Here is a 27268-nt window from a genome sequence, read left to right on the forward strand (position 1 = left end):
AAAAGGACACCAATGAAGAAGAAAAAGTTGTTTGCTGGAAGTCTGCTCATGATCGAGTTCCACCTTATTATTAAATTTTGATATATGAGTGCCATATCTGATAATATGTATTAAAAATGAGATATATTACACTATTATTGACAATGCAAACCATTTTCTACAGATAAATCATAATATGATTTTGAATTCAAACTAACATCACTGATTTAATTAACTGTGACATTATTAATTTTTCACTTCTCTCTTTCTCTCTAAAAGGAAACACTCTTATCCTTCCCCACAAGTCTTCATTTGTAGCCTTCACATAGAAAATGAGAATATTTTAGGTGATGAATTTTACCGTGTATTAATGCGTTTCCTCATATAGAGGATGGATATATAAGAAGATATATACGTGATCCCTCTATGTCACGGCTCTGCTAGCTATATAACAAATCACTTCAGGTAATAAATAAAGAACTAATGCATATTAAGAATTTGGACATTAATAAAATGAGGTAGGCTAACTATATCAATTTCTATGTCCTCATCAAGGAGTAGCAATGTGCATTCAATGCAATATGAACAATTTTCGTCTTGTCTTTTTAACACACTCATCACACTAATACGTGCACTAATAAAGTTCTTCGTGCAACTACCCATGGCTCTAGATTTTGGTCTCTTTCGGTGGTTGGCCGATTTCAATCATACACTAATATATGCACTAGCTCCCAGCAGCCCGCCACTTTTCTTTATATACCACTACAATAGTCTTAAAAACTCTCATTTCCCCTCTACTCTTGTAATAGTCTAGCTAGCTAGCACTCGAACAAGAAAAACTTATGGGCATGGGAAGTGGCAGTGCAGGGCAAGCAGCACCTCTCATCTTAATCCTTCTATGCTTCCTTCTCCCCGCCGAATCCGCGAAGTTCACTGTCGGAGACAGCGCCGGTTGGAGCTTCGCGGCGAGCAGCTGGCCGAAGGGGAAGAGCTTCAAGGCCGGTGACGTGCTCGGTGAATTAAATTCTCACACGTTAATTTTCTAGATCTTGAGTCGACTTATTATTAACTTTTGCTTATATATATATTGATTGGATTAGTGTTCAACTACAACCCTTCCGTGCACAATGTGGTTGCTGTGAGCTCAGCTGCTTATAGTAGCTGCACTACTCCGGGAGGTGCAAAGGTGTATAGCTCGGGGAGTGATGAAGTCACGCTTGTTAAGGGGACGAACTACTTCGTCTGCAACTTTGCTGGCCACTGTGAGTCTGGGATGAAGATTGCTGTTACTGCTTCGTAACAAGTTAATTATGCATGCATGCAGGATGGAGTTGTCTGGTGAGTGAGTCGAGTTGTACGAGTGTACAAGATCGTTGTTAAATAAACTGGGGTTGGACCATTGGTTGTTAGATCATTAACTTTCAACGCTTTTATATTTTCGTTTTCTTTCAGAATATTAAGGATATATTATCTAGTGTGATAATTTCACTTAGATCTTGAAGTACCCAAAAAAAGATTAAGATACTCTCATGAAAAATAAATAAATTTAACTTGGTATTTCGTCAAGCAGGTGACATGCAATCCTAATAGAGCCATTAGATTTCACCAATCACCATCCCAGAATTCTTCAACAGACTTGTATGGTCCATGGTTTGAGACAAACTGTAATGCTGGGCACAATCTGCACTGGGGAATCTGAGCAATCACTTGCCTCTCTTCTTCGTTCAATTCCCAGCCAAATATGAGCAAATTCTCCTTCATCCTTTCCTGGTTGAAGCTCTTCACTATCACACAGTCACCTTGCTCGTACACCCACTTTAAGCAAACCTACGACTACCACCCAAGGGGAAGTGTAGCAAAGTTTAACCTACAATTACTTCTTACTGGTATTTTCCGTTTCACACCCTATATTATATGCTTATTCAATTTTTTCCTTAATAAAATAGTAAAACCGCCAGAGTCCCTCTTTGAGTACAAAATATTCCTTTCGGGCTTCATACTCAAAGGCCAATGTATGATATAGAGCTCTAGGTACCTCACTCGAAGTGAAACATCCGCCACCAAATATATGTACATCTTACGTGGGTAGAATCTACATGGTTTTCACATGATCTGTTGGTCAAAGTTTCTATACAATAACAAAATAAATACTATGTATTTCTACAATTAATACAACAAAAGAAATAAAAAATATTACAGGTCACAATAAGTCTCAAAATACATATCTATACACCTCATTATAGTAAATACCATTACAGAAGCTATAGTCTATCTGACTTAGTTTATAATAACATAAATATGTAAAAGAGACGGTAAACAATCTTCTCTAGCTTCTCCACGGTCTCGGGGTCATATGCTAATATGATAATATTTTTACGATGGTGAGCATAGAACCCAGCAAATATACATCTCTAAAGTCTAAAAGTAATGTAAGGAAAGATGTCGCATAATATACATATATGCCAATATAATCATAATAGTATATAATAATAAGGAAACACATGGGTGCATTAATTAAGCTATCAAATCCTTTCTCATACTCTTACGGAGTCATAGTCATAAATTATTATTATGTGCTAATCGAGCTATTCACCATGTCATAAGCATATGCTTACAAGTCATTTCATACTTCGAGAAGGAATAGATATCTAGATATAATATCGCTCATACATGCATGACGATGCTTCACATTACTGGTTGTTTGTGGCAAACAGACTGAGGAGCCTAGTTGTAAGCCCATATCTCCCTCTCTACAATTATTGTTGCCTATAGTGGGATAGTCAAGAGCCCTCAAGTCCTCAGTGAACACTATAGCCTACATTATCGGGTACTGTTAAGTCTAAGACCCCTACCTCCTAATTATAATTTTATATCACCAGTGTCTAGTCTTCGACAAGGTAGTGTGATCGCCTGAATACCACTTAGACTAACAACATCAAGTGTAGACTGTTTATCTCATAGGCGTCATACAATAAACTCTATTCTTAATCCCGTTTTGAGTTAGTGAATGGTATGACCTAGTTAAGACTTAACTACGTGGTATTATGTACAAGTCGTGCAATAATTAACATTATTAATCATATGATATATACATTAAAGTTATCATACCTAGGTATGCACCAATAATTCATAAATAACTATGAAGCAGTAAAGTAACTATAATTATGCTAAATAATAAATAAATATTTATACACATGTGATTTGTATGTCATGAATTCATAAAATTAAACATCACATCAATGTTACATTATTCTTAGACTACGAAGAATTCACTTTCGGCTCAAGCCCAATAGTCCAACACATATCCATCATATTTGGCCCGAAGCAAGGATTTCAGCTTAGAATTCCTTTAAAAAAAAACTCTAGGGTTGGGCTGCAGCCTACCCACCAAAAGGTGAATACTGAATACATGGAAGATACACTACGAATATAAGTCGCGGTGACCACACCGCTCACTGAAAGCGAAAAACCCTAGTACTGAAACGTAGCGCTCTTTTTCTAATTTCCCTCCTCTTACCTCTTTCGATACCTGGGAAGAGAGAAGAAAGGAGAAGAGAGGAGACTCGGGAGAGGAGAGAAGGGAGAAGGGAGGCAAAGCAAGTATGAGAGAGGAAGAAGTAGAGAGGCTTCGTGGAGTGGTGCGGGATTGCGTGAGCAAGCACCTCTACTCTTCGGCCATCTTCTTCTCCGACAAGGTAGCGGCGGTTACTGGAGACCCGGCCGACATCTACATGCAGGCACAAGCCCTTTTCCTAGGCCGCCACTACCGCCGCGCTCTTCATCTTCTGAACTCCTCCCAGATCGTCCTCCGCGATCTGCGCTTCCGCTATCTCGCCGCCAAGTGCCTGGTAAAGATCCTTTCCTTTATCTTGCCATCTTTTTCGACATCAGATCTCGTTTCTGCGCTCTTGGTCTTCTTGGGCAATTCGTCATGTGCAGTGTCTGTTCAATTTTGATTGCCTGGCGATCGTTTCACTGTGAACATTTCCTTGTGATGTTTTCTAATTTTATTTTTTGTGATTAACTTAATAATTTTAGGAGGAATTGAAAGATTGGCATCAGTGCTTAACGATGCTTGGTGACGCTAAATTGGACGAACATGGAAACTTTCATGCCCAAAAGGATTGCAGTGCGATGTACTTGGATAAGGATGGAGAGGATCACGAAATCAATGTAAGATATTGTTTTGTTATGTTTCTTTTATAGTGCCAAACTATTTTCCTCTTTTGGAGGAAGAAAAAGGCATCGTGAAATGGGTGATTTTAACTGTGGTAGGTAAATGCTTTTTTTTCCAATGTATTTGTTTCTTTGAATTTGATCTGACTGATTGAGGATACCAGAGGTTATAGTTTTTCTTTGGAACAAAGAGACTGGGATGATGTTGATGTTCAGTTTCTTGTTAGTTTGATATTTTTAAACAATCTTGTATGTGCTTATTTAGGCTAAATATCTAATTATGGCTGTTGATGAACTAGACATGTCATTCTCAGATGTTGTTTTAATGTCCTGTTCCTATTTGTGTCCATTAACTGTTGTACTGCATCACTTTCCAGTTTACTTGAATTCACATTTGCAACCTTGTACTATGTATACAAGTTATGGTTCAAGTTTTGCTAAGCTCAAGCAGTATTTCTCTTAATTAGATCACATCAGCTATATGCTTTTTACGTGGCAAGGCATATGAAGCATTGGATAATCGCGCCCTAGCCCGTCAATGGTGAGTTATTATTTACTACTTTGTGCTTACAATTGCCATGATAGTTTTGATATCTTATTTTATTCATAAATTGTCTTAGATTGTTGCATTTCTCAATTAGAAATCATTGGCCTGAGGAGTAATTAGTGGGGGTGTGCATTTTAAGAAACTTTTAATATGTGATGTGTAAAGAGCTGCAGCTTGAGATATCAAACTGTGATTTGTAAATTAAGATGATTTTATATTTGTGTGTAAAAGTTTTGAATCATCATTTCCTTTACTACTCTGTTCTATCATTAGCCTTTGTTTAGGTTTTAATCTCAAAAGTGCCCAATTTTAACTTGTTTTAATTGGTGTGTCTTAGGTACAAAGCTGCTGTTAAAGCTGATCCTCTATGTTATGAGGTGAGCATAAATCCGAAGATTGGAGTTAACATACCTTTAAGGTTTGAAAAAGCACACTGAAATGTCATAATGTAGTATTCTTTGTCTGCGATGGAACAATGATGCTTGGCCAATCAATATATTTAGCATATCAAATTGTTAATGTAGCTGATTATGCAATATTCCTAATATTGATAATATATATTTGAGTTCCCAATATCAGTTCATTTTTGGAAACTTACAATCAATTGGTTGTATTGTAAGACGCGTGGATCTAGATGAAATGTCATATATGCTTTGAACTGTTGAGCATGATTTTGTAAAGTTATCTAACCAATATATGCTAGATTAGCCATATTTCTGGATCTGGATGTTGTATCATGGTTTCTGTCTTTATGTTATCCAAAATACATGGTGTTCTTTGTAAAATGATTTACTTTTCAAGAAATACTTTTGGTACCGTACTTCTTATACTGCTTCTTATAGTTAAATGTTTTTGCTGTATGTTTCAGGCCCTGGAATGCTTGATCGATAGCTACATGCTAACATGTGAGGAAGGTAAGTTGAAACATTTCAGTATGACTTCTTTTACTTCCATGAACAAATTACCATGAGGTGTAACTTCACTTTTACCTAGTAAGCAACATAAGGTACAATCCCTTATCAAATTAGTGTTACATGAGTGTATGATGAATTATTTTCCTTGGGAAGTGATAGCGTGAAGTTCAAGAGAATTACTATGATGATCATGCACCGGTGTTATATTATGATAAATCATGATGCTATAAATGCAACTATACAGTGGTGGTACTATTAAGTGCTACATTGGTCGGATAGGTTAAAAGTCTTTCTGCTTGCTATTATTGTGCTTTTTTATTTTGATTTATGTGCGGCATGTTAATAAATCTTGTGCTTAGTATTGTTAAGTTACTACATAAATATGGTTGATTTAACTTATATTATTTGTGTATAGCTGTTGGTGAACATAGGTTTTGAGGATTAATTTCATAGTTGTCAAGTTTGATAGTTTAAGTATAACATACTTCTCGGTTGTAGATGTTTTGGAGAAGTTTTGGGAGTAATTGCGTTTGCCAGATGCTTTTAAGTTTAAGAGTTGAGGATAGTTTTAGTTACTTTGTTTTTCAGATGTCGTTTTATTGATTCATTGATATGTATTATTTGTAATATTTTCTTTCTTTATACTCATGGTTATATGAATTTAGAGATTTTGAAACTGAAATGAGCACAATTGCATATTTCAGAATCTGATCTGTTAGCTTCTCTACGGTTTGGAAAAGATGATGGGTGGCTATCAGCATTCTATTCATCCTTAATAAATAAGGTATCAAGCCTGACTTATCTATGTGTATCTATGTTTGTGATGGCTAGTTTTGTTTGCCTCCAATGTTTGAAGTTTTGCTCAACATTGTTGCATTTTGGCTTCAAAGAATCGGTCTTGGTCACAGCTGGTCCATATCCAGCCCTGAAACCATAAAGCTTGGTTTTGGGCCAGGATCCTTGCTTTAGGGCACTTTCAAAACCTGTTTCAATTGGAACACTCTGAACTGGCCAAAACATGGTCGATGGCCAGCTATGGATTTATGGGTGATGATGGTGATCAATGAAATCAAATGGATTGGACTTCCGACTTGTTTCGGTCTATGTATACAGTTCTGAGTGTTATTTTCACTTTCATAGGTTATTTCTTTTTTCTAATTTTCTGTTACTTCTTTCTTTAATTATCTTAGTCTCTATAGTAGACTAGAACTCTCAAACCAAATCTGAAACTTCTGAAATACCCAAGACGCTCCATCTTATTTGGACTGAAACCTCAGGCCTTGTTTATATCTTTACCTTTTTGTACTCTATATATGGGGCATAATGTTTTTCTTTTCCTTCCTTTAGCATGAAAAAGAACAAATTGTGGAAGCAAAATTCAGAGATCTGGAAAGAGAGACTTGCAGTATTACATCTTCAAATGCATCTTTCAGTCAAACAGTGAAAAACAACACTGACCTGTTGGCTTGCAAAGCTGAGTATTATCATCAATGTGGAGAGTATCAGAAATGTTTTGAACTTACATCTATGTAAGTTGGTAGAAGTTTTCCAGCTTTTAGTACTTTGGCTTGTAATTTTAGTGTTCTTTAATTTCCTGAAGTCCGATTGCTTAGGTTACTGGAAAGAGATCCATTCCATTCGAAGTGCACATTAGTTTATTTGGTAGCTGCAATGGAGCTTGGTCATTCAAATGATCTGTATCTTATGGCATGCAATCTGGTGAAGGATTATCCTCAAAAGTGAGTATCTATTAGTGGGTTTCCTTGCTCTGACAATCTCTACCACTATTCTTTTGAAGATTTTACGTTAGGAAATTCGAAATCATGACAGGGTTCATTATATATAAAAATCTTGAGCAAGCCTATCTTTTATTATTGCAGTATAGGTAAACTCGGAAATACTTCAGGGTGTTAATTCTTTCATAGATAATATATAAATATGTCTCCCTGCATACAAATGTATGTTTACATGCTCTATATCAATTTAAATAAAGCCAAGTATGATATCATGACTAAGGGAAATATCTGATCAGCTATATATCCCATAATATATAGTGAATATTTAATTTGATGTTTATCAATTCTGAGTGTTCTGCAATTCAACACAAAAAATAGTTTTAACTACTTTGGCTAGCTTTGGATTCTTTTTACTACCTTTATAATCAGTATAATGCACTTTGTTACAATCAAGAGCTATCATGTTATTACCTAACAATGCCAATATTTTTTCTAAATTCTTTAAACAATTCTATGTTACTATAAACAAACATGCATAGAGTTGCAACTACTTTTCTTATTATCTCTATTTCCTTTTCTTCCTAGAGCACTTTCCTGGTTTGCTGTTGGATGCTACTATTATTGTATCAAGAAGTATGACCAAGCAAGAAGATACTTTAGGTAATCACTGTACTTCTTTGAGGATTGTCTTTCTATTGTATTCAAATGATACCACTTTCTAGTTGATCCTTAATTATGCAGATTTACCTTTTCTTATGTTACCTTTCATTCAACATCTGCCTTATCTATATGTATTTCTATATGGAAGAGTGTTATCTGAATTTGAATATTTAAAACTCGGACACATCAGTATAATAAACTAGTGCATAATACAGATTTGAGATCCCATACTTCATTCAGGTATGAGAAATTGCAAATGAGTGTGCAATGCGATGTTGAGTATAATGTTTAGTCAGTGATAATTGAGTGGAAAGGAGAATAATATAGTTTGTCAGTTTGAATAATTATTTGGGAATCAGCCATGATGGGCAGCGACTCATCATTTGAATTGTGGCGCCTCAAAAACATCAACAGGAAGATGATTACTAAGCAAGCGTAGCTTTTTTGGACACCAAATAACCATTAGAAGTCCAGAAGTGTGATAAATCTAGAATGTTATCCGGTGATTTTACATGAATACCCTTTTTAAACTACACGATCCCCAATAGGTGAGTATTTCACTATGATTATTAATTTTTATTTTTAAGGTTTCTTCATCCCATTTCTGCCATTACTACTTGTTTCCAGTTGCTTGGCAGCTGACTATTGATTTTCAAAATACTGAGTAGATTAAGTTTTACTATATAATGAACTGGCTTTTATAAGTTAACTATTTTATTCAGCAAGGCTACAAGTCTAGATGGGACATTTCCACCTGCTTGGATAGGTACTGGAAATGCCTATGCTGCTCAAGAGGAGAGTGATCAAGCAATGGCCGCATTCCGCACAGCTGCTCGTTTATTTCCTGGGTATTCTATTCCTAATATCTTCCTCTCTTATTTATAAATCATAAGAGAGTTTGTATCTAGTTATCTACTGGTGCTCCACTTGATGGAAAATTTATACCGTTAAACTTTATCAAATTGACGCTTGTATGCAGATGATTGATGGTCTAAGGAGAACTGGACATATTACATTTAATGTTGAACTTAGTTCTCCTTAACCTATTTTGCCTGTTTTACTATAATTGGCCTCTATATGAGCTGCAGTAATACATCATTGCATTAAAGACAACAATATCTTTTACTAGACATTTCAAATGAATATTCTAGCTTAAGTTACAAATGTATCGTAATTTTTTTTCTTAAACAATCGGAATGGGATCTATAGCTGCTTGGATAATTAGGAAGATAACCTCTTAGGATTCTTTTTGCACCCATCTAATCCTGTGAGACTAAGGCTTTGTGACATCACCAACTTAGGCTTGTTTCTTGGTATGCCAATCTAACATTTTCTGTATTTTCTGTATTTTCGGCTTTCACGAGTGAGCTTCTCCTTCATTAGTGAGTTGGAAGGGCTGTCATTTAACAAATCTTTTTAACAAAGAATCATATTAATCATTTTCCAGTTGAAGTTCTATCTCCTACTGCCGCCCTATTTTGGAACCTGACTCTTGATAATTTCCAGTGGATTTGTTTGTTATTTTGCACTAGATCTTGTATTTTCATTATGATAGTCATTCTGTCGTTAGGTGTTATCAGCCATGTATCTAGTGTGGTCTATCAAATTAGTCTCTATATTTCTCTTGATAAATGTTATATATTTCTAGGTGATTTCCATGCTTATATCTTTATCTGTGATGATGCCTTATGTCAGATGTCATCTGCCAACATTATATATTGGAATGGAATATATGCGAACACACAATTTCAAACTCGCAGAACAGGTATCATGTTAAAGTTTAGTCTGCATGTGTTCTCCTTATATTGGGCTAGATGACCAAAAGTTGTACTATTTTTCTTGATCCTGTAGTGAGTGGTGACATTCTGTAATTTAGAGGTTCTGGAAGGCAAAGGGTCCTTGTCTAGAATTGTTAGAATTAGTTGTTCCTCTGGTTTTATTTTGTCAGATTGAGGGCAATGTCGTTTTTCATGCTGAAGCAAATATTTGAGTTCTAACTTAGATGACATCTTGCAATTTTTAAAAGAACTCTAGAACCATTATATGTCTGGGCTATTATAATTTGAGAAACTATAAATATTCTGTAAGAAGAGGGAAATCATGGTGTTTCTTTTTGAATTTGGAGTAGATCAAGCGTTGAAAAGTCTCCAATCCTTCCATAGATAATTTTCCATCAGGACTTGAGGATATAATTTGTAAAAAGTCTCACATAAAGTTTGCTTGAGCTTCAGTATAAGAGGAATTGGTTATATGGAGAACAACACATGAAGCGACAAAGCGACATCACTTTGGAGGAGAAAAAAAAACAGGGCAGAATATCTGGAGGCTTAAAATGAAACCTAGTGGAGTCCTCTAGAATATCTTCTAGACAAGGGAATTCCTAGCTTAGAGGAGGTAATTTGCTTTAGGGAATTTCAATTTTGTCATCATGTCTAATATTTATGTTTTCATCTCCAATGCATTAGGCTGGCATATGATTTAATTGCTACTATCTGCAGTTATCTTCCACTAGTTCTATCACAATATCTGTCATTGGAGTTTTCATTTTGAGTTGCCTCTTGCTGCCCTAGTAAGGATTACTTTGTTTAGGGCTTTAACTTCATAATCTTCCTTTCTCCATGATGTGTGCTAGAGGTGGAAAACCTCAAAAAAATTTAACTTGAGTAAAATGTCTGATTATTTTTTTTCTAATGCATCCCTTCCCCCATCTGGCTTTTATTAGAAAGTAATATTAATTAATGTGATGATCTATTACTTCAGCCAATGACTCAACCTGTGTTCAGCTGCAAGCTGATGTTTGAAAAAGTTTCTGAATATCATGATATAATTTTTTAAAGTATTTTAAATGGACCGTTTCTCAAAGATTTTAGTGTCCTTTTCTTTTGCAGTTCTTTTTGCAGGCAAAAACAATATGTCCTTCCGATCCCCTGGTACACAATGAACTTGGAGTTGTTGCTTATCATATGAAGGAGTAAGAAAAAAATCCTTTATGGGAGAATATTTTATATCAAATGGACTGGTTATTTAGATCTAGATTTTTGGTTTTTCCATCTAATAGCATTTATAGGACATGTTTATCTTAGACTCTAGTTTAAAAGATTTTATGTATATCATGCCCATGCTACCGCGGGAAACTTATATTTGATGATTATATTTGATTTTTTTTCTCTTTTTATGGTTTTGTGATTGGTGTTATTACTCTCATCATTTACTGCTAAAACTCCAAAATTTTGGCATAAAGTGTGAAGTTATGTTCCAGTGGAAGGTTTTGACATTTTTCCCTGTTGTGCTTTTAGGTACCAGAAAGCCATTCAATGGTTTGAAATGACGTTAGATCATATTGCATCGTCATTGAGTGAGATGTGGGAACCAACATTGGTGAACCTCGGACATTCCCTAAGAAAGCTGAAGTATGACCAATGTGACTGCAGGACACTATAATAATTCTTATTGTTCATGTATTCTTCTTTATAGTTCTTTCTGCAATATTCTTAAACACAGCTCAGATGGAAGAGCTCTCTGCTTTTCTTTCCTTGCCTCTTTGCTTGATTTGCTGTTATTCTATAAGATGGAATAATATCTTTATAATTTAGTGGATTTACTTTAGTAGGGTTATTTTTGTTACATGAGCCTAATATCTGGGTCAATGTTTCTCATTCAGGAGATACCAAAAAGCAATAACCTATTATGAGAAGGCTCTGACTCTTTCAACTCGAAGTTTGAGTGCTTTTTCCGGTCTCGCTTACACGTACCATTTGATGGTATCTTCTTAATCCTATGTTATAATGCTGCCGTCAAGTAAAACAACTTTTCATTGTCCACAATGCTTTAGAAACAACCACTACTTGCAAAACTGAAATTACGTGCAAAGATGGAGAAAATTCGCTATTAAGCCTAGCACAATACTTAAGTTTCATTAGTAGTCTAATAGAGTAATACTATTGTAAAAGCAAATGAAAGTTGAAGAAAACTTTCATTTAACTCCATGCTAAAAGTGTTCTTCTGAAATTTAAGTTATACTTTTCTTACCTTTTGTTCTTCTCTTTTACAGGATAAGTTTGATTCTGCAATTACATACTACCACAAGGTGAGTTGGTTGATCACTTGCTGATTTTATAGGTCACTGCCTGTGGACATGGGAATAGGAAGTAGCTCTATACTTTATTAGATGCACTTTTAACTTTAAAACAAGGGAATGAGTTGTTATGAAGTCTTAAACTCGTGTTCTTGTCAGGGCATCTGATTGTTATTCCTGTACTTTCTCTGCCTCATTTACCGCTATAAATTTCTCATTCATATTATATACCTATCAGCTATTCTTGCAGACTTACTACATTCTTACTTCATTCAGGCACTGTGGTTGAAACCAGACGATCAATTCTGCACTGAGATGCTAACTCTAGCCCTTGAGGATGATTCTCGAGGCACCGGTAGAAGAAAATAGCAAGTTTAACATGTCCTGTTAATCTAATTCTATGTACTATTTTCTTTTGATTCCATTTTCTTTTCCTTTTGGTGTAAATTATGAGCATCTTCATCTGTAAACTTAGCGTACGTGATCCTTTTCAGTTTCTCAGTTTCTCCAAAAGGGTGTGGTCGGTGCCAGTAGGTATTGTTTCATGTTCATTTTTCCCGATAAGCTAATACAAAGTATAAGTTTCAAGGATGAAGTTTATACAAGTCGATTCTGAAAACATGTGCTCTTGAGAGGGTTCTCAATCTTGGGTCTTTACATGAACGATGGAAACATAGAAACGAACCTTTTTCTTTTTTAATGAAAAGAAAAGAACCATTCATTAGTCAACAGGAGAATGCGACGCATTAGTTAATCAGATGTCTATCATGTCTTCGATGAGCATTTCTGTTGCATATCTATCCTCACCAAATCTGCTTTGGACCAAGCTAGTTCTGTTTTTAAAATTTATTTATTAAAATAAATAACTCTTAATTACATATTAAAAAAAGTTTATTTTAATTAAAATGTTTTAACTTTTAAATATCTTTTAAGTAAATACCTTCCTGAGTTAAGTGATATAAAACATTATATGAAGTTTTTTTTAATAAAAACACTGATAAGATTAGTATTTTACTTAATATTTAAGTTAAAAATATTATCTATTTTGATAAATAAATTAAAAAATAGATCGTCAACAACTCTTCATTCGCGCGCAGCCCAGCCTACAATGGATCCACTTACCAAAAACGAACTCCAAAGCGCCCTACTCAATTTGGCGCCCAAGACGAGGTATCGTTTGAAACAGTGGCATTCCGGTAATTTAACTAGACTGAGCTGTCCCACTAGTGGCTTTCCCGTACGGGCGTAACATCCCCATAACCGCCTCGTCCCAGTCCGCCTGCCCTCCCCCTCCTCTATATATACCCCCTTCACCCCCTCCTCCCCCATCTCACTCTCTGTTTCAGTCGATCAATGGCTCTCATCTTCTTCCTCTCCCTTCTCCTATTTTTCGCCTCCGGCGAGGTCTCGCCTTTCGTCACCGCCTCCTCGCTTCCCCTCCTCACCCAGACGCCACCTCAGGCTGCCGGATCCGGCGTCCCTCCCCCGCCGGAGGAGCTTCACAAGGCTCTTCTCGCCCCGATCCTCTCCAACCTCGGTTTCCAAGAGCTGGCCATGGCCGTCCCAGCACTCTCCTCCCCTGTCCTTTCCTCCTGGTCGGGTCCTCTCACCCTCTTCGCCCCCTCCGACGACTCCCTCCGCTCTTGCCCCTCGTGCTCCCCTCTCCGCCTCCTTCGTGACCACCTCGTCCCCGGCCTCTTCCCATTTCCATCCCTAGCCGCACTTCCCTTCGCCTCCAAGCTCGTCACCGCTTCTCCAGGCCGCTGCCTCACTGTCACCTCCACCGCCTCTCACGACAACTCCACCACCACCACCTCCTCCTCTTCCTCCGCCTCGGTTGTCAAGATCTTCGTCGACGGCGTAGAGATCACACGTCCGGATCTTTTCAACGACGGCCGATTCGTGATCCACGGCATTCAGGGCTTCATCGCCCAGCTCTCACCTCTATCCTGCGTCCACTTATCCCGTCCTTCCTCCTCCTCCTCCTCCTCGACGGCGGTCCGACCAGATCGCGCTGGGTCGACCGGACCGGGGGTGGTGCCGTTCATGATCCGCGACGCCATCGTCCGTCTCCGCGAGAGCGGCTTCGGCATCCTCGCGCTCGCCATGAAGGTCAAGTACCCTGTCCTCGCCGGGCTCAGTAACATGACGATCTTCGCCCTCGATGATCCTGCGATCTTCGCCGGAGGCCACGCGTACCTGACCGAGGTGAGGTTCCACGTCGTCCCCGACAGGCTCTTGACCCACGACGACCTGCTCCGGCTCCCCACGGGGACGATTCTGCCCACTCTGGTGCGCGGACAGTATCTCGTGGTCACGCACGGATCGGGATCTCCGGGGGCCATCGGATCGGGGCTCAGGATCAACTACGTGCCGATCAAGGTCCCTGATGTGGTGAACAACTCCAGGGTTGCTGTGCACAGCGTCTGCATGCCGTTCCCGCATCTCTACCTCGCAGATCATGCGACCCTGGCGACCACGCCAGCGGAAGACCGGATCCAGGCCGACGCGAGTAACAATAATGTCACTTGCAGCGCTTCGATGGGGAATGATGAGTGCGCTAAGGCGCCATCTGCAGCCCCTGCTGCGTCCCTGGCCGTAAATATCATGGATGACGGTCTCTAGCTAATGTGAGATCTTTTCAATGCGAGCCTGTGGGCTTCTTCTTTTAGCTCTCTTGTGTTCCTATCTTTCTTGTCCTTCTTCGTTAGTGCTATGAAGAGGGAGATAATGTGAATGACTTGTTGCAGAGCTCAGTTCATGATTCAAGAAGAAATTTCTTTACCGTTTCAGTCTTTCTTTTAAACTTCTTTCGTTCCCCTTTGCAACTAATCTATGAGCTCGTGTGGGGTTATGGTATTGAACTCTCGTGGTTAATTAGTTTGCATGTCATAATTGCTTGCAGCTATTCATTTCCTCTGATCGACGCTTAGTTAGTGGCAATATCGTTATTACATACGTCCAAAGCGTCCCCATCTCCGATTCAACAAAAGTGGTCTAATGGCCAGTAATTCAGAACCCATCCAGCAGCTGTTTCATTGGTGGCGTCGCTTGCAGCCCGGCACTCACCCGCCACCACACTGTCTTGTTTATTCCTAACTTCTAATGTGTGCATGCCATGGCTGATGGCTGATGGTGATGGCCCCCGTTTCAACGAGATAGTGGCACTTACGTAATTTTAATCCACAGCTGGCACTTCGGACCTATCAGTACGGCCGTAACAAACCCCTGTATGGCTGTAACTAACTCCCCGAGCACGAGAGCGCTCTCTATATAAACACCGCCCCTCCCCCCATTCCCTCTTAGATCTTCACGCCTCTCTCTCTCTCTCTCTCTCTCTCTCTCTCTCTCTCTCTCTCTCTCTCTCTCTCTCTCTCTCTCCTCTATGGATATCCCCTACATCGTTGCCCTCCTCACCTTCTCCCTCCTCCTATCTACCTCCTCCTCTGCCGTGCCCTGCAAATCCTCCTCCACTTCCTACTCCCCATTCTACTACTGTTACCTCTGCTACGGTCGCGTGCCGCTAGCCAGGAAGGTATGCCCCACCGATGTCAATTTCTGCAATCTCTTCTGCGGCCCGCGCAACTCATCGACGCTGACCGTCGCTGGCGACTCCGCCTCTGACGCCTGCTACATCCTCCAGCTCTACGACGACGGCAGCTACAACGTCCAATTCCTCGACTGCTCCTTCTTCTCCTACTGCACCCTCCTCTGCGATTACCACGCCACCCCCGCCGTTAGGATATGGCGCTCCGATGAGCTCCATTCCGACAAAGGATTCCAACGGTGCGGTGACCAGACCATCCTGGATCCGGCGGCTACGGATCACGACGAATCACATAGTGCCGAATCGGAGACTCATCAGCCGCCCGTTCCTCCAACTGTCGACGACTAACTCTGACGTGATCTGCCCTGGCCTTCTTCGTTCGCTTCGTCATTCCGGAAGGAATGAGTCCTTTCCGTTTCTGGTACGCCTTGGATATTAATTCTAATACTGGGATTAAACGTCTTCCCGAGATAATGCATATACTCTTTAGTATTTGTGGTAACGCTGCTTGCTTTGATCTTTACTTGGGATTTTATTCTACTTCGACTAGGTCGGATGGGTTGCTATACTATTTTACGTATATCGAAGAAAGAAAAAGAGAGAAATATCCCATAGAAGGTTATACGCATGCGGATTCCCCTCGACTAAGGTTAATCCAGGACTTCGGATCTTGGCTTCCAGGATCCGACCCGATATTGACGGATAGGATAGTTATTATAAATAAGATAATCTGACTGACCCTATTTATTAAGATTTCATACTTCGAACTATGCATACATCTCTCTTGCTTGATAACCAATCATTTCTCTAAAAATAAAAAACTCTGACTAAGTACTATAAATATGTAGTGACAAAATAAACGAAAGAAACACGGAATGGCTGTGCTCTTAATTAAGGATCGGAGTCATGCCATGCCAGCCTTTACAAAGGGATTCGAAAAAGATCTGCGGCTTTATGTCTACTACCTCTGAAACCAGTAAACACCAAAAAGAGAGAAAGAAAAAGAGAACAACGAGAGAAGACCACTAATGCTGCCCATCTTTATTCATGACCAATCCAATAGACTTAGATCAAGTTCGATAGTCCAGTCATACGCTACCAAACATTGGCAACAAATTCAAAGTAAATTAAATGACAATAAAATAGCAATAATAAAGTTCCTACCTGACCTTTGAGATAGATGACAAAGGGCCAACATAAGTACTCACATCGATTACAAAAATGTCCCAGCAAAACAATGATCAGATAAAAAGGGACTGAATGTCACTTGGGTGGCACAAAGGTCAGAATCTGATTAAACAACATCTCGTAAAGCCTCAATAATAATCACATCATATACAACCCTGCATCAAGGGACAGCACTTTGCAGTGCAGCGTAATTACATTCTGGCTTTTAGTAGAACAAAACCAAAAGTTAGATTACAACACAACCTTGCATCAAGGGGGAATGTGATCACCTTGACTCTGAGAAGACCACCACGTAATAGCAAATCAATGACAGGGGAACCCAAGCTTCTTCAGCAGATTTGAGATTTCTTTGACCTGACCGTCCATCCAAAATTGAATAATGCAGGTCTAATGCACCAGATCAGTGTGCTCAGGGCACAGAGGATTATACTTCACAGAGAAGACTCACCAACAAGGAATAATGATTCAAGATGATATTGGTTCATACGGATAAGAGAGCCAAGGATGTTTCAATGCTTCTGATGCGCTTGGCCGCTTCTTTGGGTTTGTCTCAAGAAGATGAGCAACAAATTCTATAAAACCTTGATCACCCATGGGCAAGCGGTGACGTAAAGACGACTTTTTTGGGATTAAATATTCGAGCCTATTGGTTTCCTGAAAAGAAATAATCCAAAATATCTAACTGGAATATCAGAGGAAAGAAGCATAAGTAAAACATTATCAACAAACTAAAATTCTTGAAATCATTGATGCACATAAGCAATGGCTGTCGAGTTTCAGATGACAGTATCATGGAAAGCAAATGAGTTGCACTTCAAAACAAACTGGAGGTGGTCAATTATTTTATACGAAAGCAGATCAGAGTTACTGCGAGCCAAAGCATCAAAGGACCAAAATTGGTCCAAAGTATGCATATACAATTACCTTGACTAAGGTAGTAGAGGCTGTAGAGATATGACAATGAAATACTGTCAGTCACTGGCATTCTAAAATAGACCTGTCTATGCATTGGCATGACAAACTACTTCAAAAAATTAACAAATGATCTTAACCAAGAACCTTTATAAATTCTAGTTAGTAAATACTAAAAGAAGAAAAAAAACATTATGAGAAGAAAAGTCTACCTGATTGCGCTCATACAACATGTGGTTCTTTGTGAAATATTTGTATGTATCTCGTCCCTTGGCAAGCATCCCTTGCTCAATGGGGCCAATTATTCCAATCACACGGGCAAGCAGTGTTGCAGGAGAATCATTTTGGAAAAGAACCTACGAAAAAGGGGAACAATTAAATGATTAATCCATAGTCATCAAGTGTACATAAGCTAAATCACCTTCATGTCATGGAGAGCTTATTCTTCTGTTTCTCTGAGCCTACGCTTTTCTTATCAGTTCTAAAAGAATGAAAGTTTGTCTCTAGAGAAGCGGTGGTTTCAAATACAAACAACAGCAACAAATAATTTACATTTTTCGGCCTAGAACTTAACAACTAAACATCAGTCAATGGGTGCCTAGTTAAAAAACCATTTACTATTGAAGATAAATGTCAGCTTCTTAGAAGAGGATAGCAGAAGAATAAAGATTGCATGAGGCCAATTTCAGTCCTCAGAGTTACTATACATATTTTAAAACTGAAAATACAAGGTACTTCCTTAGCAAAAATTCTATAGTGTAAATTTCTCAAAGTCAGTTAAGGTAATTATAAGTTGATGACAATGCTCTAAACTTCTAAAACAGAAGAAGTTAATGATAATGCTTTGATCTCATATACACTCACATTTAGTCAGGATCACTAGTTTCCATTAGATTTGCTTACATTGAGCAACCCCTTTTCCCTCAAAAGAAAGTCGGTTTAATTGATGAACATTGTTACTGTTTCCTCAGAGTCACCTTTTACTAATATCATCATAGTGGATGAGGGGCCAAAGTGGGTAACCTAAATAAACAGGTCATGTGTGCACAATATTTATTCTGCTATACTACTTACGAACAGACGTGGAATTTTTTCTAAGAGACATATTAACAAATGTGCTCTAGCCTATCAAAAGTTGAAAATCCATAAAGGACACCAAAGAAAACTGAAAATAGAACTTACATTTCCAGTGCAAAGTTCAGCCAGGATGCATCCAAGTGACCATACATCTATCTTCTTATCATAAGGGAGACCCAAAATAACTTCAGGTGCACGGTAAGATCGTGACTGTACGTAGGAACATAAGTGATCTGTTTCAAAGCAGCTACTACCAAGGTCAATGACCTTCACTTCGCACCTACTATAGCTCTTTACCAAAATGTTCTCAGGCTTCAAATCACAGTGAATAAGGCCAAGGCCATGCAAAAATTGAAGTGCCTCCAGACACTGAATGGTAATTGACTGCAGATTAAAGTAGAAGTAAGCAGTTGAGCATTTATCATGATAATTATTGCAACTAATTGAATCCAAGATTATGCAACAAAGTTGTGGAATACAACCTGCAGCCTTGGCATTGTGAAGTAAACCTCCCCCCCAGATTCTCTATTAAACTTGTGAAATTCATACAGATTTGCCTTCAGAAGTTCACAAACTATCAGTAGGTGTTCCTGCAGACATCAAAAGCATCAATAAAACAGCAACCGCAAGATATGTTTGACAAATTTTCCAACGGAACCAACTATTTGACTATGTGATATCATGATATCGTTATTCACGGAGGAACGCCTAGAAGGATGAAAATGCTTCAATGTGAAAAAGCCACAAAAGATGATAAACCAAAGATTTTGACCATCAATAAGAGAATATTAGTCAGAAAAAATAATGATTTATTAGATTCTGGAAGTAAATAAGGAACTAATGGCAAATAAAAAATACAGAGGGCATCAACTGGATACCAAGCCCTTCCATTACAATTTAGTTTTCCAACTAGAAAAGGAAAAGGTTGGTTCAGCATAATCAAATATATGATCACTTAATAATTATAGCAGCAGTAATGCCTTATTACCACTACATAAATACATATATGAAAGAAAATAATTTGATACTTTGCCTTGCAGTAATAATAACAATAATAACAGCTATAAATTAACATTCTAACTTACCCGATAATAGAAATAATCATACAAGCGCAAAATGTGGTACTTGTCTGCAGGATCGTTCTTGTTAACATATTTCAAAAGTTTGATTTCATCAAGGCTCTGATCAAAAAAATCCTTGTTGTTCTTTATAATTTTCACACAAACATCCATTCCAGTGTGCAAATCATGTGCCTGGATAGCTTTACTGAATGCAGCTGACCCTAGATACTCAGTGACATGGTATCTTCCAGCAATAACTGAATTTAGAACAACATGGAAGCTTTTATCTTCTTCAAAGCCAGTCCTGGTAATGTGTAAATATACAGAAGAAATCAGATCTAGAAACAAAACTTTTTCCATACAGAAAAAGATAAATTCAAAAAGCTACTCTATAGATGTGTAAAGACAAAATAGAAACATGCCTGTTTTTCCTATGCAAAATCTTAAGATTGAAGGTTTCAAATTCTTCTTCCTGTGCATTTATTTGTCTTACTTGTTCCTGTAATGCAGCAACTTCTTCATCCTCTAAAGTTGTTGCAGGGTCTTCTTCTTGTGCATTATTTATTTTGTGATCTAGTAACTTCTCAATATCCTCTCTTTCAGCATAACCATAGTTCGAAGGTGATGATGCAGTTGAATTTCTCGATTTAATAGCATCAGAATTTTTTTCATCTCGGGAACTCCTTATAGGGGAAGAATCGCTGCTTTTTCGTCTCCATTTAGCAAGCATATCATCCGTAACAATGCCATTTCCACATTCATCAGAATCGTCACCACCAGCAATATTGCCCAAAGAGTTACCAGAATTGCCCTCCGGCATGTCCCCAGTAGGCAATGGAGGTGGAAAAGAAAAACCACCATCAGGATAATTGATTCCTGATGGAGAAGTACCATTGTTGTAGGCCAATATGTAGTTACCTGGATCCTGTTTACTTCCCTTTGTGTTCTCTCTCCTTGACTTATTAAAGTAATTTCTATTATCACTTTGAGAATTCTTTCTACCGCTAATGCTAACATCCTGATCATAAAAATATTCTATGTCCCCTTCACTACTTCCTCCAATCAAGCTTTCACGCACTTCACTGCCCATGTCAGCAGCATCACTGTTTATACCGACACCAATTGACCTGACTGAACCATGCTGATCATCTTCTATAAAGGGATCATCAGATTGAGGCTGTCCAGAGCCATTCAAGGCTTTTCCATTTCCTAGCATAACTAATTCATTATTCTGTGTAACAAAACCCTGCCAAACAGGTTCAGCATGCATCAAATTTAGTTCTTCAACATCCATTAGTTGCCCATCATACTGTGCTATCAAATCATTTTCATCTGTTTGTCCATAAGTTTCAGGCATTCCAAGATCCACCTGCCCCTTAGAAGAAGCTAATTTATTAATGTTCTTAGCCTGGAAATAGTGATCACCAGACAAGAATGAATCCTCCTCTGCAAAAGAATGATCATCACCTTCATCTTCATCACCTTCTTCCTTGGTAGGAACATGGTCCTGTTGGTCAGGCCCAATCCTATGACCACTTCCCTTTTCATTATCACTAGGATAGTCAATCTCATGTGCCAAAAACCAAGTTTCATCCTCGATAGGTTGTCGTGTGTACCCAACATCATCATCATCTTCATATTCATCTGAATCCCAGTACTCATTTGGATAGTCAACTGAGTCATCACCAACAGTTGCAAAACCAGATACGAGATCGGAAGTATCCTCAGCAATGCCTTGACTCACAGACAGCCAACTACTTCCAACTGCCCGCTTCCCACCTGCAGATATTAAATCATTAAATGCAACATGACACGAGATTTCAAGAAGATGCAAATTAATGAAGAAACATGCTAATAATGCACAATGTAATAGTGTGAAAATGGCACCCATCAAATGATTGTGTCAGTACATATCATCATTGTAACCATGAAATAATCCAACAAAAGAGTGAGAAATAAGCAGAGAAAAGTTTTAGATTAGTGCAGGACAGATGAACAAATTATGTAAGAAACTACGAATCTAACCGAGCATGGAAAAGTATGTAAGAGAGCATCAGATTCTTAAAGAAATGACTAGAAGAGAGGGTGAAGCACATTATCCTGAAATAATAAAGACTATTGTCTATTTGCACTAAAAAATAATAAAAGGGAGGAGGGAGTTCCATATCCTTATGAAGCAAAAGAAAGCCTGGCAGAAGTAGGTTATTCCCATTAAGTACAAAGAATGTTTGTTGGCTATGAGATAATAATAATGCCATACAACATGGTTCAGCAAAAAGGTAAGAACTCAAAGTTAGCTAGTACAATTTTGACTCAAAATAACAAAAGGTAGATTTTCCAGGCATCAAGTAGATGACTCAAATTATAGCAAACAGAACCACAATTTTTAATAAAAAAAGACCTTATAAGTAAATAGCAAGAAAATCTAACTGTAAAAATTATCAGCTCCACCCAATGTTTATTTCATTGCTACAATCCTAACTATTAACTACTACATAAACTCTGCTTCTTAAAAACCAATCCTTGATCCTCTACAAAATTAAGCAGTTCCTTAAGTTCTACACAAAGTCACAAACACTTCATATTGCAATTGAAGTTCTCTCCTTCCTGGGTATATAATTATTAACACTTCCCAGTGACAATAGCAACATGAAAGAAACTAAGGCATGACATTATGTACTCAGGGTTGTTCCATTTTGGAGCTAAAAATAGGAATTTGCAGGTTGGTCAACTTTGGTTAAGCCATAAAAGAGGTACTGCAAGAAACATCTGTGTACAGCAAAATGGACTTTTAAGACCACATTTATGAAGTCATTTGTTCCACAATATTTTGGAGAAAGCAGATTAGGTTTATTAAAGTAGTCAACGAGGATGCTCCAGTAGCCCCCCTGGAAACTGACAGAGAAGCATAAAAAACCTGAAGAAGTATACCGATCAATCATCAATGATAACATATCTGAATGAAACTGGTGTTATTTATTCCCTCCCTTTACTCCAAAAGGATCAACCATTTTATTGTACTTCTAACAAGCTTTCACTGGACATGCAGTCCACTAAGTTACATCTGAACTAGTCCAAAGGATGAAAAAGGATTGAGGGCATGGAGTAACAAATATGTGTTGCAGCTAAATAAATATAAAATTCATTGGTCTCAAGGATTAAAAAAAATATGAGAAAGGAGAAGGAAAAAAGAAAGAAATGCAAAGAGATATATATATATATATATATACATACATTTTAACGAAATAACTGAATGCATAACACTCTTAGATTTGTCATGGAAACATAGTGTAGAATGTAGAACACAACTTAATTATCCAGAGTGAAGCATAACAACAGAAGTCAGCCAGCTTAACCATACCTGAAGTGTTTATCTCTTGACCAACAGGAACATCAAGAAAAGAACCAATCATAAATGTGTTCTCTCCACTAGCAAGTTTTGCTCCAGATCCATGACGATCAACCTTTTCCTCCAACTGCATATTTACTAACTTGTCTTGAGACTTAAGCCTTACAGGAGGTAATCTTGGATATTCTTCCTTTTGATTCTCATCAGTGACTTGATAATCGAAGTTCCTGATATTCTTTTGCTCCATATTTTCCCCTGACTTGCCGGGAAAATAAGGGCAGATGAATTCATCAAGCTGTTCCTTTGTCTCCTCCATGACATCACCGATTTCATCTTTCTTCTTTGTCACTTTCATTTCGCCTCCATAACTGAAATAACAGTCATAATTGCCTGAGGCACTGTCACTCGGAAATGGAAGTACTGTTTTCACTGAACAGCCCTTCGATGGTTCCTCGCTCTCCAGCCAAAGGTTATCTGGAAATTGGTCTTCAGAGTAAGCATTGTTGGCCTTAAAACTAGACATTTGGTTGATATAAGGCTTAACTTCAACCTCCGCTTTTCCTTTGCCCCTACCAAAAGAGACCCTCCGATCCACAGAGAGATCAGATTCACCTCCAGTAGCAGAATCCCTCTTTTCCACCATTAATGAGCCACGGAGATGCTTTGGTTGCTCAGATATCAGGAGTTCAGCAAATTTCTCAGCAATGCTATCACTATCCCTCGGAACAGCATTGGCACTATTATTAGCAATATCAAAGTTCCAAGGATATAGATCCCCGGAATTAGAACCAAAATCCTTCTTTGATTCAGATCCATTACCTATGCTCCCGACTTCAATCTCTTTAACAATGAACTCTCTTGAGAACTCACCACTCACATTACCAGCTGTTCCGATATCTTTCTGCCGTTTTCCCTTTGCTTCCGAAGGGTTCTTCTGGAAAACGCCATTCAAATCTGGACGGTTGTTGACCTCTGCTCTGAGTGCAGCCTCGGCCTTTGCAAACCGGTTCTTCCTCAAGAACTCCAACACCACATCCACCGAGTCCGCCATCTTACCTAAATTGCATCCAAACTAGAAGAACGAAGCAGGGCTTCCTGCAAATCAACCGAGAATGACTCCGTTTCTTGCTCTCAAACCTCCTTTCTACTAAGATCAATCCTAAAACAGATAAATCACACAAATCGACGAAGAAACCCTAACCCTAGCATGCAGAAGCATCTTTCCCTAATTTAAAAAAAAAAAAAAACGAAAACCCCAAGGCCGGCAAATCCGGCAAATCAATAACTGACGGAAACCCTAGCTCCACAAACCGAATCCCCGCAAAAGACAAAACGAAAGAGTCGGATTTGGGAGAGAGGAGATTGGACGCCTTACGGATGGAGAGAAGAGAGGGCCCGGGTAGGAGGAGGAGAAAGCTTTGTCGGGCTCCGGCGGCGGAGGCGAGGGTCTTAGTGCGGCGGCTTCCGGAGGCAGAGGGCGGCGCCATTAGAGGCGGCGGAGGTGGCGGCGAAGGTGGAAGCGGCGAGAGGAAGACGTCATTGTCGTGAGAAGGATTCGGAGATCGGCCTGCACACAACCTTTCCGAACCAAAGCATCCGCCTCAGAAGCATATACGCTTCTTGGCTTGCATTTCGTGTTGGACAAAAGGATTCCCTGCACCGTACGTTAATAGGAGTTTCCAACAAGCCCAATACGTGGCAAACCCTAATTAGTACAATGTTTCTTTTCAAAAATTGATATATAAACTGTCCCTATGCCTAGAGAAAAGTGGATAAGTTATCTCCCAAGCAAGTTGCTCGATTTCTAACTTAGTTTTTTTTAACTAAAATTTTAACAGAAATTTAGTCATAGTCGTCAAATTTGGGGTTCTCACATCATTCCAAAAGCAACTTTTTCTTCTTAGGATCTCTCTCAATGCCTTGCAAACTAATGGTGCAAATATTTTTTTTTTTCTTTTTGAGAGAGATGAAGCGCTTAGGCAGGTTAATTTGTTAACTTCTAAGAGTTACATCAATACAATCTTATATACAATGGAGAGAATGTCGGCTGGTTAACACAAGTCTTATATTTAGCTTATAAAAGCTAGTACAGTAATTTAAAATAGAGCATCAAACTTGAGATACAATACAAAATTAAAATAAAAAATAGCTCTAGAAATTTTCATGAGCGGAGCCTCGAGTCAGCCTGCAGGTTCCGTCAATCCAATAGTTTAAGACACGATCACAAAAATTCTCAAAAGTAGGAAGATCAAAGATCACCCACTAAGAATGATAAGTTAAAAAAAGATATGCAATACTATAAATCAGCAGCAGGGTAAAAGAAAAACACCACTATAGACCTTCAAAAAGCATGACATCTGCGACCACACAGATATTGCTAGAAACACAGATGCCGACGAACACATGCTGCTACTATAAACAGGTCTAAATCTTCTCTCTATCTAGAGTAGCCTCACCTACTCGGTAGGACTGTGATGCCAATAAGCAAATGGGCACCAAAGAGTGAAGAAGGTCGGCGGTAACGAATCAACTACAGCAGCAATAGATCAAGCGAGGTAAGGGAAAGAGAAGGGGGAAGTGATGCAAGAGGGGGATGCCGCATCAGCTAATCTACCTCCTCCAAGAGGAAAGGAGGTGGAAGGACGACATGGTCGGATCTGGCGAGGGGGGTGATGAGGGGTAGGTGCGGCAGGCTTGGATCCGACGAGGGTGAGGAGAAGATCGCAAGGAAGAAGATTGTAGCAACATTGAGGGGTTTTCATGGGATGATGAGGCAACGATCATGGGCACGATGAGGAGCGACGAGGAGCAGAGATGGGCTTGCTGAGGAGCAAAGATAGGTGTGGTGGGGAGTAGCAGCGACGAGTTGAGGAAGAAGAGGAAGAAGAGAAAAGAGGAAGGGAGAGGAAGAAGAGGAAAGAGAGGAGGATCTCTCCTCCCCTAGCCAGTCAGCTAGGGGAGGGGAGAGAATAAACCTCGCCGACAACTACGGCGAGGGAAGAATCCCTTCTAGACGGTGGGAAGACATGCGCCAAATCTTAGCAGAGCCAGAGTCAACGCAGGGGAAAACAATATGTGGTGCAAACTAATGATTAGTACTTCTTTAGTTCCAAAAACACCTTTTTTAATGTCCATCTTAAGTAGCATACAGATTGCACATAATCAACCAGCAAATACATAAGATATTATATAAGGCAGCTTAAGTGCAAATTGGATTTTTAACAAGGGACTTCTTGAAGAATGTAGTTGTGATGCCATGACATAAAACAACCTTCCAATGATACTCGGGGACAATTAAAGTTGAGATAGATCCCCATCAATTCATTCACCAAAAGAAGATGAGGCCCTAGCTTGTTAAAAGAGGAAGATGCTAGTTTAAATCCAATTGCTTGGGAAATTTCATGAAATGGTTTTGGCAACATATCCTATCAAAACAAATGCAATTAATCGCTCATAAAATATCGTTCATTTTGATAATTATGGGCAAAGGAAATCTCGGCGTTTGCATTGATCAACGGTGTGAGTTGCATGTAGAATCTCAAGAATCATCTGAGTCTTTGGTTGGTGCTATTTAAGTTTTGGCAAAACCACCATAAGGAAGTAGGTGAATTGAATATTTCCTATATATTGACTATGAACATTAGTGTGATCGTAGGTTTTCTTTGTTGAGAATTTTGATCTTGAGAAGGAATGACTTCTCTATGGTGATGATTTGGAGGAAGTTGGTAAATGTCTTCTCATGTAGTCTTTGCTTCGTTATTACTTATTCGTAGCAAAATCTTAGATGATATGCCACTATAAATTAAGATCGATCGTCACCTACAAGGAACTTGAAGCATTCAAAGAGCTAGCTCAGTGGAATGCCACAAACTACCAACCGCTAGGAAATTAAGCTTGTGTCCTCTCTTTCTCCCTTTCTGCAGTCATAAAGTCGTGTTACAATGTGAAATATAAAGTAAGTAGTCAAGATCAAAGAATTGATCTAACTTCAACTTTTTTAGTGTCATATATAGATACACAATCATATATACTTGCTTTGAATTTTTG

At 38.7% G+C, this 27268-nt stretch overlaps 4 protein-coding genes across 7 annotated transcripts; 3 read left to right on the forward strand and 1 right to left on the reverse strand.

The window, feature by feature from the left end:
- The first annotated feature begins 757 nt into the window (after positions 1–757).
- On the forward strand, positions 758–1395 carry LOC140774613 (basic blue protein-like). The gene is made up of 2 exons (XM_073117686.1): positions 758–993; positions 1080–1395. The coding sequence occupies exons 1-2, from the start codon at positions 822–824 to the stop codon at positions 1277–1279; spliced, it is 372 nt and encodes a 123-aa protein (XP_072973787.1). The 5' UTR covers positions 758–821; the 3' UTR covers positions 1280–1395.
- Positions 1396–3364: 1969 nt separating this feature from the next.
- On the forward strand, positions 3365–12691 carry LOC140774972 (anaphase-promoting complex subunit 6). 3 transcript variants are annotated; one of them, XM_073118178.1, is made up of 16 exons: positions 3382–3827; positions 4018–4152; positions 4623–4696; positions 5040–5079; positions 5571–5616; positions 6321–6400; positions 6964–7145; positions 7230–7355; positions 7938–8012; positions 8735–8860; positions 9708–9777; positions 10901–10983; positions 11309–11422; positions 11674–11773; positions 12064–12099; positions 12364–12691. In XM_073118178.1, exons 1-16 carry the CDS (start codon positions 3582–3584, stop codon positions 12454–12456), a joined length of 1626 nt encoding a protein of 541 aa, XP_072974279.1. In that variant the 5' UTR covers positions 3382–3581; the 3' UTR covers positions 12457–12691. The 3 variants fall into 3 exon arrangements, 1 of the variants encoding a protein (XP_072974279.1); XR_012106671.1 differs by lacking the exon at positions 12364–12691 and having other exon boundaries at positions 3369–3827; positions 11309–11470; positions 12064–12100; XR_012106672.1 differs by lacking the exons at positions 11309–11422; positions 11674–11773; positions 12064–12099; positions 12364–12691 and adding an exon at positions 10244–10406 and having other exon boundaries at positions 3365–3827; positions 10901–10986.
- A 749-nt stretch (positions 12692–13440) lies between these two features.
- Positions 13441–14860, forward strand: LOC140774683 (uncharacterized). The gene has a single exon (XM_073117770.1). It carries the CDS (start codon positions 13441–13443, stop codon positions 14710–14712), a length of 1272 nt encoding a protein of 423 aa, XP_072973871.1. The 3' UTR covers positions 14713–14860.
- A 1794-nt stretch (positions 14861–16654) lies between these two features.
- LOC140773126 (uncharacterized) lies at positions 16655–24856 on the reverse strand. Of its 2 annotated transcripts, XM_073115516.1 has the most exons (9): positions 24597–24856; positions 23234–24316; positions 20295–21651; positions 19897–20176; positions 19294–19401; positions 18917–19195; positions 17947–18090; positions 17271–17476; positions 16655–17176 (listed from the first exon to the last, which is right to left on the reverse strand). In XM_073115516.1, exons 2-8 carry the CDS (start codon positions 24270–24272, stop codon positions 17288–17290), a joined length of 3396 nt encoding a protein of 1131 aa, XP_072971617.1. In that variant the 5' UTR covers positions 24273–24316; positions 24597–24856; the 3' UTR covers positions 16655–17176; positions 17271–17287. The 2 variants fall into 2 exon arrangements, with proteins under 2 accessions (XP_072971617.1, XP_072971616.1); XM_073115515.1 differs by having other exon boundaries at positions 16655–17476.
- Between the last annotated feature and the right edge of the window lie 2412 nt (positions 24857–27268).

Source organism: Typha angustifolia, chromosome 13, assembly GCF_048772165.1.
Source record: "Typha angustifolia cultivar Huaian chromosome 13, ASM4877216v1, whole genome shotgun sequence".
Lineage (NCBI taxonomy): Eukaryota > Viridiplantae > Streptophyta > Magnoliopsida > Poales > Typhaceae > Typha > Typha angustifolia.

Coding starts and splice junctions, on each gene's coding strand:
- LOC140774613 (XM_073117686.1), top strand. CDS start 822: ATGGGCATGGGAAGTGGCAGTGCAGGGCAAGCAGCACCTCTCATCTTA. Junction 994..1,079: donor CAAGGCCGGTGACGTGCTCG/GTGAATTAAATT, acceptor TGATTGGATTAG/TGTTCAACTACAACCCTTCC.
- LOC140774972 (XM_073118178.1), top strand. CDS start 3,582: ATGAGAGAGGAAGAAGTAGAGAGGCTTCGTGGAGTGGTGCGGGATTGC. Junction 4,153..4,622: donor GAGAGGATCACGAAATCAAT/GTAAGATATTGT, acceptor TCTCTTAATTAG/ATCACATCAGCTATATGCTT. Junction 9,778..10,900: donor ATTTCAAACTCGCAGAACAG/GTATCATGTTAA, acceptor TTTCTTTTGCAG/TTCTTTTTGCAGGCAAAAAC.
- LOC140774683 (XM_073117770.1), top strand. CDS start 13,441: ATGGCTCTCATCTTCTTCCTCTCCCTTCTCCTATTTTTCGCCTCCGGC.
- LOC140773126 (XM_073115516.1), bottom strand. CDS start 24,272: ATGGCGGACTCGGTGGATGTGGTGTTGGAGTTCTTGAGGAAGAACCGG. Junction 20,177..20,294: donor ATTTTGCATAGGAAAAACAG/GCATGTTTCTAT, acceptor ACACATTACCAG/GACTGGCTTTGAAGAAGATA. Junction 19,402..19,896: donor ATGATTATTTCTATTATCGG/GTAAGTTAGAAT, acceptor TGATGTCTGCAG/GAACACCTACTGATAGTTTG.